At 37.2% G+C, this 12,275-nt stretch overlaps 1 protein-coding gene across 2 annotated transcripts in view; it reads right to left on the minus strand.

The window, feature by feature from the left end:
• Positions 1-12,275, minus strand: part of KIFAP3 (kinesin associated protein 3) — a 167,936-nt gene that overhangs the window by 1,445 nt on the left and 154,216 nt on the right. Inside the window, exon 20 of one of the 2 annotated variants that reach the window (XM_045298136.1) lies at positions 2,501-2,569. The exons of the other annotated variant lie outside the window; for it this stretch is intronic. Within the exon in view, the coding sequence (XP_045154071.1) occupies positions 2,524-2,569 (46 nt within the window). The 3' untranslated portion in view covers positions 2,501-2,523. The remainder of the gene's footprint in view (positions 1-2,500; positions 2,570-12,275) is intronic. 2 annotated transcript variants of the gene reach the window in all.

Genomic DNA, 12,275 nt, shown 5'->3' on the forward strand with positions numbered 1-12,275 from the left:
CACTACATGTTTCTTTTACAAGCCACCGACACCATTTTACATTCTGGCTCATCTTATCCTATGGAAATAACAAAAACCCAAAGGTATTCTCCTTTCACCCAATAGAATTAAATTTAGAGTCTATCAGAGAATTGTAAAGATTATTTGGAGTATGGGAGAACTTTATTATATTATTTCAAAATTAAAATCTTGGTCTATGTAAAGAAATTATTTAGGAGAAAAATCTGTTTTTTAAAGAACCTTCTAATAATCACGGAATTATCCAACACTTAGCAAAATGGCAAAATATTTACCCTGCCAGGCAAATATGGCAACTCTAACATGCTCATGCACAGCTCATGCAGTGAACGCCAGTGAGCTTATCTCCACCCCAAGAAACCAGGGAAAATGCAGAAATGTAAGTTTTAAAAATGAGCGTATTTAAATGATGTTATTTGAGAGTTCACTAGATGGAACACACGTTTTTCTTCACCAGCAGAATCTCAAAAAGAGTAAAAGGTTAAGAAAGCTTCAAAAAGTTTGTGGAAAATTGGAATTATAAGACAACGAAAAATTTCCCATGAACTTTTTGAAGCCCCTTATATATTTACATAGTTAATAACCTCACAACTCTAAGTGAAATTATGTTGAAATAGCTTTGAAAGATCTATTGAAACATTACGGTTCACCTGAAACTTCTCTCTCAGGAACCCTGTTTCTCTGAGGGGTAGATTCATGTGAACCATGTACCCTAGAGGTATCTTGCTTCTTTACATTTGGCCATTAGTTTCACCCCAGCCCAGACAGCACACTCACACCGTCCCATGCTTAGATGTCATCTGGTTTGCTTGATGATTATTTCATAAATTACAAATACTCTTAAAAAGTTTAATATGTTCCTAGCATTAGTAAGAATCAACACACATCAGTGAAATTAAGACTGACCCTGGAACACTGATAAGTCAGTTTCTGAGCCTGTGAGGGGAGCAGTGTTTGGACTTTTGTAGTAGAGATTTACAATGTGGTTGGCAGTGTACCCAGAGACACCTGTGTGTAATATGGTGTACACAATATGATTTAGGGTTTGAATTGCCATAGAAATTATGGGGGGCCATTTTCCAAGGGTAAAATTTTTAAACTCATTGTGTTAGGATGAATGTTTCTGGAATTATCCATCATATATCACAGAGGCATTGCTGTTCAAAGAAAACAATGTTTGAAAGATTATGACCAGCTTAGTGGGTATTCTGACATAGTTCCTAGTTTATTTGATACTTTGCAAAATAAGCTCCATAATTACCAATGTTTAAATTGACCCAGAAACAGAGTAGTATCTTTCTTTACTATGCCTCCGATTACTAGTGCAGTGGGAAGGCTGAGTTCCTTAGGATGCTCACACCTAGAGACAGAGACACATGGATTGTACGACACAAGCCCATCTATTCGACTTTCTCCCTTGGATAAGAACCTGCCCTTGCTAATGTGGTTCAAAATCAGGAGAGCCTAACAGGAAATACTCCTTTAAATAAAAACATTCTTTATGTAAATTTATTTGGAAGACAAGAAAAACCATGAGTATAAAAAGGCACTGCCACAGCAAAAATCATGTTATCTGGTTCGAGTAAGCCTCCGTTTTCATGAGACACTGTGAGTTTTAGGGTCCCTAATAAGGCCGTTGTAGCCCCAACCAGGAACCCTGAGGGCCAAGGGACAACATCATGCCGTACTCTGCTGCACCTGCTTTTGTCCTGCGAGACCATTTTGTTTCAGTTAAGAGTTTGAATATTTAGCTCTTTATATAGGACTTTAAACCAGGCCTGCTCTATATGAGTCTCTGTTTACCAATGTTCTCCTTCTATTACTTCTAAACCCAATCAAAAGTTGCATGCTCCTCAGACAAGGATCTGCCACTACCAACTACCTTAAAAAAAAAAAGATTATTTAGTGTAATTTAATATTTATCCTCATATGTTGGACTGCTGAATTAGAACAATACCCAAATACAGTATTATTCCTACTTGAAAATACATTATTCTAGCCCCAAGAAAATGGTTACCATTTGCTGTGGAAAGATACCCACGGTGGATCAGGTTACCCAATTAATCTGTTACGTTTTAGTTCCAAGAACAGGGGTTTCTGGGGACCTATAAAGAAAGACCCTGCACATCAGAATTGATTTGAATGCACTTGAGTTTGAGAAAGAGGGTAGTTTCTTTATATATAAAAATTGTATTTAAAGTTCAACAATAAAAAAGAAACAGATCTAGAGTTTAACAAATTTTAGAAATTCAAGTAGCATTCCTCAAGCAAAAATTGGAATCATCTCTCATATTTATAAGTAGAATTCTAAACTTGAGAGGGTTCCCAGGAGAGAGAAAGCCCGCAGGAGAAGCGGCGCTTTGCATGCAGCGTGGTCCCAGGGGCAGCAGCGGGTAAGGACGGTCCCCAGGCATTCTCACGCGCCTCGGAAATTTGTGGGCCAGAAGGGGCATTCCTGTAAAGAGGGAAGCAAAGCACCTACCTCTGGCTGTCTGTGAGGCTTACTTAGGGCATGTTTGTAAAGCACTTTGAGATCCTTGGGTGAAAAGTGCTGTATAAGCGAAAAGTGTTATTTTATTAAAATTAGAGGAAAGCAACAAACATTTTTTCTTCTTCTAAGATTTCTAAGTAATATGAATGCAGAGCAAGTAATGAACATATTAGTGGGGTTGGGTGGGGAAAGAGAGAAAGAGAGAGAAGGGAAAATTTAACCCAAATTTCTTTTCATGGGTTCAGAGACTCTTTGACTTGAAAATTTTCTGACTCCTTGGCAGTGGATGGGTACTCGCATTATTCAATCTAGAGCGCGATAGTTATAATTTACAGACTAGCCACTAGATGGCGAGCTTGTCTTAACATTGAGTGTCATGTTCTTTACAAGTTTTAAAGCCAGGTTTATTGAATTTAAACTCCACATACTGCACATTGATTGAAAGTGGTTTCCATTGCTTTCTCAGTTAATCCATGTCTTCACTTTATCATTTGGAAGCCATATAGTTAGAGTAAAATAAGAATGCCTATCAGTCATATACAAACATGTTTTATGAATATGGTGCATGAAAATTAGGTTAGAAAGGTTAGAAGAAAAGGTTCTGGTAGTCTTAGATGCTGACAAAGTTTAATGTACTATCATTATAGGAGAATTCCTAACTTTTTCCCTGAGCCTATGTCAATGGCATTACTTTTATATGTGTAATAAAGACATGCTTTAGGTTGCCCTAAGATATCACATACTGCTGCTTTGGACTTGCACTTGGGAAAAATAAAATCCAAGAGCACAGTTAAGCAATCTTTTACTAGGTTTCATCAATACATATAAATTTTAGTTTTCTTTTATTCTTTATTTTTCATATGATTGTTGATCAATTTTCCTTTTGTTATAAAACTTAAATGCCCCCCCCCCACCCCCACCAAATAACAAAGAATTGTCTTTTCAGTAAAATCTAAGTAATATTATACTTCAAATCACGGGCAAATGATGAGTTCTGTGGGAGAAAGATGGGGCTGTCTGTTCTGACAAGATTTAGAGTAAGTATCCGCAGTTTATAAAAAATAAATTTTAAGGATATGCTAGTTCTAGGGAGGAAACATCTACCTTGGAAACCGAACCTTTAGTTATTATATCGATGTATAAATAAAAATTTGTTCTAATGATGGAGGGAGCATGTGTCAGAAAACACTAATTTCTCCACAGGGTGAAGCGGATCCATTTCCCGACTCTTACCTATTCCATCTGCACTTCTCTTCTAACATGACAGCCTCCCTGCTGAGTAGCCCATTTCAAGAGTCCTCTTTCGGGATAGTTCTCATGTTCAGAAGTGACTGTTGTTTTCAACCTGTCTTCTTCTGTTACATTCGCTGTTCCTTCATATTTGCATTTTACAGTGCCTTGGAGACGCTTCTATTAACTCAACTTCTTGGGTGTTTTGACCTGTTGCTCATGATTATCCCTTATGATAGTCTTTTCTTCATGGGGCCTGGGATTTTTATTGTGCATTCAACTTCAGGATGGTTTTATTTGTTTGTTGTCCTTTGGGCTGTAGAAACATTTCTACAGAGTGGTTCTGTATTTGTTTATATCAAGACTCGAAGTTTTACCAGCTTGAACCAATTAAACGGTTCTTTCTTAAACTTGGAGTTCCATGGATTAAATGTATAAAAATACGTTTTAAACTCACTCATGTGCATGGAGCAAGTTTTTGGGTTCTCTTTCTCATGGGCGAGTCTCCTTACTTATCTAAAGCAAAATGCGGGCACTTTTCTGGGTTGGAAGTTTAAATTCACCTAGTCCTCTCTTAGAATGATTTAAAAAAAGCAGTCCTTTAAGATTTGGGCTTTTCATAGGGAACTTAGTCCTACCTTCTTGTGCCGTGCAGTCCGTGCTAGTGTAATACACCTCTGCAGGGTGGGGTGGGCGTGGGGGGCTTGTGATCCTTTCTTTTCTTTTGTTGTATGTGTGTGGGGGGGTGTACTTGGGGGTATTCTTTACCTCTCGTGAATTTGGCTGCATATTAGTTTTTGTTACACTAGGGGATTTTTTTTAAGTTCCTGGAAAAGATAATGGAATTTTCCCACAAACTTTTTGAAACCCCTTATACTTTGACTATCTTTTCTATATCTAGTCACACTAGGGAGCCTTTCTAAGTCAGCTCAGTCTACCATCTGGCTGGAAGCCTAATTTGGCTTTACCCTAATTTGTGTTCTGCAAATACTAGGAACAAATTAATGAACTTGGTATTCGTGGTACTCAAAACTTGGCCTTGGTGAAGAGAACAATGACTAAAAAGGAATAATTTGAGCTATTAAAAAAACTGCCTCCACCTAGTTTTCCTCATTTGTAGGAAATAGCATAAAAATACTCTAACAGGCATCTAATGGAGGCTTATTCTTTAATCTGTAATGGACTCAGGCTCTGTCTTCCAACCTTTTGGTGACGGTATGCCATCTCGACATCTGTAATGAACATTTCTTCCATTAAGTACAAGGGTTCTTGAAATTGGCAATTCGGAAATATTAAGCAATGCCTCATTTCACAAGACCAAATGCTATGGGAACTTACTGAGCTGCATAACTAACCTCTGGGTCAATAATGTGAGTCATTAGCACCTCCTTTGGATAACTGTTTGTCTGTTACTGGTTCAACATTTATATAATCTGTCATAATACCTTGGCTTTTTAAGGAACAAAAATTACTGCTGTAGGCCTAAAGTAGAGCAAACCGTGTGAGTAGCAGTGTTTTTCCACTGGTATGAGAAAAATGGTATGCCGTACTGTCTGGTACTGAGCGAGTTAAAGCCTGAACACCACAACTAATTACTATGTAATGCTAACCTTAGTTGCTGGTTCATTTTGAGACTCTTTAAAATATGAACTGTGTATTTTACCCCTATGCACTCTCTTAATGATTTGTTTTTTTAGACTGAAATCACTTCCAGCATCAGTTATACTCTTGGTCTTTACATATGCACTTCTCCAAGCACAAATATTTCTTTTTCCTATTGGTCTGCCAGCCCTGTCAGAGCAAATTTCACTTTAAACTAAATGCTATGATACTTAAAACCTCTTGGATTACTCAGGCTGCTAGTGTGATCTATGACCTTCCAAGAATGACAGCTGAACTTTCCAATTTGCTTATACTGCTTGGGGAGCTAGAAAGCACATGCCAGAGAGGAAAATGTTTCTGATGTTGAACAGAGAGGAGAGTTCTTGTAGGATGTGGGGGAAGGAGACTATTAAGTACTGAAAAATACTAATAAGAAATGAAAAGAAACTAAACATGCTGTAAAATCTAAGACCTCAAACATAATTCAAAAGTTAATGCTGGTACTAAAAACTCTTTAGTCAAGTTAAAACATGAATAATGACCTTCAGTTACTGAAAATCAAGCGCCAAACAGAATCTTAAAGTAATAAAACACTATGAAAAGTTCAGGAGATGGAAGAGAACCTAAAATTATCTTGAGTACGATTTAAAATGGGCTATATCAACTCCCCATCTTTCTTTATAAAGCTGACAGAAATCTGACATGTGTACCTAATCACAGAGGTCATGTGGCCATCTAACAGACCTGCCCCTCTAATGACATAATACCAATTTCTCTTCAAAGAAAAATTTCTGTTAAAACTCATGTCTTCAAAGTCCTTAAGTAAATAATAGAGTTTGGCAATATTCTGGCATATTTCTGAAGCCGTTCATTTTCTTTTACTACCTCACATAAGAGGTAGTCGGATGTTTGTCTTAAATTAAAATCTCAAGTAGTTATCAAAAATAAACAGCTTAATATAAAGTTTCCAACTTATGTCAAAGTCTACTTGGTCATTTATTTGTCTCAATCATTTTTAGGCTAGCTGATTTTCTACATCAAAAGTACATGTTTTTAAATAGCTGTGCATGGAAGTTTGGCAATTTGACTCTGGATGCACTTCTAATTTCCAATCTGTGACTCAAAGGCATTTTCTTGCCTTACTATTTAAGACGTTCTTAAAAGATTCATGTTGGATAGTGTTAGAATACTCTAACACAATCTTTTAAAACTTGCTACTTTCAGTCACTAATTCAGTACTTTTAGCAATCTAGATAGTTTTTTTAGGCTGAAATCAGATATATATATTTAATATTAATTTACTAGATCACTTAGAATCTCAGAATACTGTGTAACACATCAAAGCTGCGATTAGCACTATAACAGGCACAAAAGTAGATCTCTACCCTTGCATTTCATACATTTTCTTGGTCCTTGAGAATAAATTTGACTGCTATGTATGGGTTTATTTTACAAAGGTAAATTCATTTCCTACTTATGACTAAGGTTAATTTTAAGCTGTCAAGGTACAGATTAAATAGTTTAATTCATTTTGATTAACCAAATTGCAAGTCTTCTGAAGACGAAGCAAGGCATTTCTATATTATCTCCACAGAGGAGGGCTAAGCACTCTTTGGGCAAACACTGCATTGATACCAAGGAAATTCAGTACACACTGCAATGTAGAAGCATATGATCCTAATAGTGATTTTTCTCGTTTGGAGCCTATTACCATATTTTAGAATAAAATGTTGATTCCAAAGTGACAATAAGGAAATGCCATACTGTCTATTTTTCCTTTATCACTAACGCACATTAGCATTTTTGTCCCTTAATTTGTGGACAGAGAATTTTGTCTATTAAGCTCAGCAAAACCAATGTAAATAAATTATCAGTGAGTCCTGAATCTTATTAAAAGTATTGGAGGGACCCCAAGCCAGAGGATTTGGATGTGATTTCTATCTCTGCTGATGTAATATGTTTCAGTGACTATCTGCAACTTTCCCGATGATTTCTGTCTGTGAAATACGAGCGGTTAGCCCCTTTAGCATCTTTGTGCCTGGAGATATTTCCAAGTCTCTTACAAGATTGGAAGGCACTCTGACAGTTTACATTTGATATTGTTATTGTTATGACATATAAAAATCAGGACGGAGCCTTCCCTAACAATCCTTAGGAAATTCTGGCTCATGCCACGCAATGTAGAAAGTTAAGAGACAGTCTATTACACTTGGCATGCTTCTTACACATGCTTTCTGTTTGCTTTTACAGGCCTCTTACATAATTCATAGAGATTTATGCCTACACATCGGCATACTAATTCTTGTTGCACTAAAATAATGCAATGGCCAGTCATACCTTCCCTTCACTGAAATGAGACTGGCTGCTTGTGTAAGAAGTTAAGGTTACTTAGTCAAAATCCTCAGATTCTGTCATGCTTGATATAAATGATAGGACACCTGAAGGGATGAAAAGTACCGAGAAAGTCGCTTTCCGTGCTTTTTCATCTTAGTTTATATTCAGTGAGTTTATTTTGAAAGCAATAAATCAAGGATGAAGGTTTTAGTTATCTGATACAAATCATCACTTCCCACACTGCACACATGCCTATATTCAGGTTTACTAGGACAGCCGTGGGTTCTCTCGGGAAGAGGCACAGGCCATGGAAGCGTTTAGGGTGCAGTCTTTGCACTCTGTGATGGTCACGTTATCTTTGGGGTTGAGCCAACCTGACAATCTGGAACTTATCAGTAAAACTGGGGAACTATGAGAACTCTCCAGAGAGATGGAAATGTAGTATATATTTTTGAGATTATCTTATGACAAGTGGGTTTGGGGCCGTAATCCAAACTAGCATACAGGTATATCTCTATTAGCTATTCCGAGCATGCAGAAACACAAAGAGTGGTTACCCACTGACTAGATTTAAAATGACCATGGTACTCCCTTGCTGATGGCAAAGAACACCTTACTTCTCTACACTTTAGGGGGAAAAGGCTAAGTGTTGATTGTAAGAAATTGTGCCTGCTTTGTTTTTTCTTATATTGCATACAGATGACAAACTGAATTACAACAGTTGGATATTTTTAAAGATCTTAACCTTCTGACACTTTCAGAAAAAAAAAAACTTTTTGAGAATTTTAAGCGTTCCTGTGTATTTATTATTACCTTACAAGAGATCCAGTATGAACTTTCCGGGGTAACTTTTGTCAATTTGAACAGATGAATTTAAAGTTACTGGTGTGATTACTTGACTTGCTTCTCTCATTTTACAGATACCCTTCTCCCATCTTTTCACAGTTGCGGGGCTCGAATTTAGCCACTTGACATTGTCTACACAAAGCTAGATTTCTTTTTAAGATTTCAATGCCTTTTAATTTCTGACAGACCTATTCAATTGGAAGGCACTTTATTTTTGGCTGGAAAGGGAAAGAATTTCTGAAAAAGTGAGATGTATCAAGATTAGATACAATTTCTTCTAAAGACACACAAAGAAAATATGCTCATAGAACTACATGTATACACACATATATGTAGTTTTTAATGCTTATTTTCACACACACACACACATTCCAACTTGAGATAGAAACTAATTTACATTCACAGAAAAGAAGGAAAATCAGAACTTATTCATTATGGTCCTGTTCATAACGCTATTCCAAAGACTCCTTAAAGTTGTGAACTCAGTCACAGGGCACAAGATAGGCGTGACAGTGCTTCTCTCACCTAAACTCCGTTTAGAAATATGTACCTCTTACGTAACCACAGCTTTCACGCACACCAATACTGGATTTTAGTAATAGAAACATGAAGTTGAGAAAAGGACTTTAGCTGTTATTAAAACAAACTCTCCCTGATGTTATGTATGGAACCATTCCCATAGGTGTGCATGTGCACATGTGCACACACACACACAAACACACACACACAAACACACACACACAATGGAAAATAGTTATAGCAAGTCAACAACAGGATTGACAATAACTGAAATTATTTTACTTCTAAACATCTCATATGGTACACATTTTTTTCTATAAAATACCTCTATTCCAAATACACTGAAATTCCACAGTGGCGCTGGCAATTTGAAATAGTCAGTTGGGCATTGAGATTAGTATTAAGACACTTAATACTAATCAAATAATTTCTTCCATGGTTATGGTGAACCTATGTTTTCCAAGTCTAGACATAATTAGACAGACTAATGCTTTGGCATAAATCAATTTTCTGTGAGAAAGTTTGCTCATATTCAGCATAAATAAGTATTTCTCACAGCTATCAGCTATGTGGTGGTACAGTACATGTATACTAAGAATTTCTTAACTGGGTCTTAACTACTTTTATTTTTCTAATACCAATTAACAGATAGTTTTTATCTTACCTAGACTATTAAGCATTTTTTCATACAACATAGGTTCCTACCAATAATTTTATAATACGAGCATGTAGGAACATGAAAGGAAATACAATTCAAGTTTAAATAGCTAATTTTAAAGTATTTAATCTTGGTTTCACAGGACTCCACAGACATAACTTTTTCTGCTCACCTCTTGCATATATATATATATATATATTCATGTTTACCTGTGTAAAACAATCTTGATTATGTATTTAATATATGCTATACATTGTAAAATTGAAAGGGTGATAATGAAGTAGTTAAAATTAAATAAAATATTAAAAGATTGTTAAAAGCACCATTAACCTGGAAAATAAAAGAATGCATTGGGCATGGATTCAAACACGTCTGGGTTTGATACTGGCTGTGACCTTTATAACTCACTTATGAAACGAAACATCTCCTAACAACTTGGACCATGACAGTCAGTCTCTAAGCTTCTAAAGACTATACTCCATCATCTGTGGAAGGAGGCAATAAGCAATGAACCATAAAAAGTAAATGAGCAGGGGCTGTAACAAGACAATACCTGAAGATAGAAAAGAAGTTTCTTTGGGAGTATTTGCAAGTAAAGGCTCAATAGAGGAGCAATATTTGAGCTGCGACTTAAAAAAAACCCAGAAAGTGATTCCATCAGAGGAAGAACATTCAAATTAAGTACCCAGTGAGAAAGAACCTGAGGGAGAGAGAGAAACCCACAGGCAGTGGAGTAGTAGTGGGGACAGTTGAAGGACAGGAGGCGGACCAGAAGATAAGAGACAGTGAAGGACTTTGGGGCAAGGATGAGGCATTTGTATTTTATTAAGAAGCATGGGAAGGCACTGACGGCAAGTGGGAGAGACAAGATTCGAGTTCCACTTTAAAAAGATCGTGACGGCTACTGTCTGGGGTGGGGGTGGGAGAGACATTAAGGACACTAAGTATAGAAATAGGGAAATTAAACTGGAGGCTGTTGGTGTGATTCAGGGGACATGAGGATGGCTTGGACTAGGATACCGGCAGCGAAAATGGAAACAGTCAAATTTGAGACATAAAAATTGTCGCAAATAGCTTTAATTTAGAAATCAAAGTAACACTTGCAGATGTTTTGTGCTGGGGAGAGGAGAATATGAGGAGAAAGCATCCAAAATGTATGGTTTGAGCAAAGAGATGGCTATTGATGACATTTACTGAGATAGAAGATGGCAGGAGAAACCTATTTGTATAAAGGAAATAAAAAGCCAAGTTTGATACATTAAATTTTCTTTTAAACTCAAAAACAAACACTCTTCCATCCAGTAAATTCCGATACAAAGTGACCCTACAGGACAAGGTAGAACTGTCCCTGTGGGTCTCTGAGATTGTAACTCTTTACGGGAGTAGGGAGCCTCACCTTTGTCTCACAGACTAGCTAGTGGCTTTCAATTGCTGGCCTTGCAGTTCGCAGCCCATGTACATCCACTATGCTACCAGGGTTCCTAAGCTTCCAATAGTAAACGTCAAGTAGGAGCAGGGGTCAGGCTGGTGGCTCAGGGGAGAGAACGGTCGCAGGTAAGAATACAGCTTACAGATACTATTTAAAGTCCTGAGTTCTGAAGGAAATTCTCCAGGCAGTGAGTGTAGCTAGAAAAGAGGATCTCTAAATCAGGGTAGAAATAGAGAACAGGGCCGAGGCACTGGAATTACCAACATTGAAAGGTGCAGAGGTACAGAAATAGCCGACAGAAAAGATTGAGAAGGAATGGAGGAGGACCATGAAAATCAGGAAAGTAGGCATCTTAAGAGCTGAGACAAGAGAGTTTCAATTAACAGGGTTGAAACTTGAAGTTGAGAGGGGCTCATTCGATTTGGCAACATGGGAATTGGTGGTTTTGACACGATTCGTGTAGTGGAAGAGTGCATTGGAGTCTTGTGGAAGTTCTGCTGGAAGGGAAGTAAGAAATGGGGCAGTAGCTGGAAAGTGGAGTGGGGGACAGAGAGTATAACTTGGGCGATTCCAGATTATGTTTATATGTTCACAAGAATCACTCAGTAGGAGGGAAAAGAGTGATGACATGAAAGAATTTCTTGAGAAATCAGAAAGAAGTGGGTACAGCACATAAATGGACTGAATGGATTGTGTGAGAAAAGGGTATTTCTTCCATTTTTAAGTGCGAAGTAGCAAAGCCCCAGGTTTCCAAGACTTTAAATCTGTATGGAAGCAGACTACCCCATCTTTCTCCTGCAGAGCTGGGCTGATTGGTTCAAACCACCGATTGTTTGATTAGTGGCCCAGTGCTTTAAGCATTGTGCTCCAAGATCTTTCATATAAGCAAATGAGGTTAATAATAAGAGTAGTTCATAGACTGTGTGGTGGAAGGTTAACTACACTAGTTTTATAACCATGGGCAAGCTTCAGTTTTCTCATCAATAATATTTCCTGCCATGAACTTTTTGTGAAGATTAGATAAGGCTCGTAATAAACAGCAAGCAGCTTACTTCCTAGCCCTCAGTAAATATATATTTCAAAAAGTACAATGTTATTAATTTTGTTTTGTTTTGTCCCATCTATTATTATTAATCTTAGATTATATA

Source organism: Echinops telfairi, unplaced genomic scaffold, assembly GCF_000313985.2.
Source record: "Echinops telfairi isolate 266 unplaced genomic scaffold, ASM31398v2 ScPeMD7_7424;HRSCAF=8462, whole genome shotgun sequence".
Classification (NCBI taxonomy): domain Eukaryota; kingdom Metazoa; phylum Chordata; class Mammalia; order Afrosoricida; family Tenrecidae; genus Echinops; species Echinops telfairi.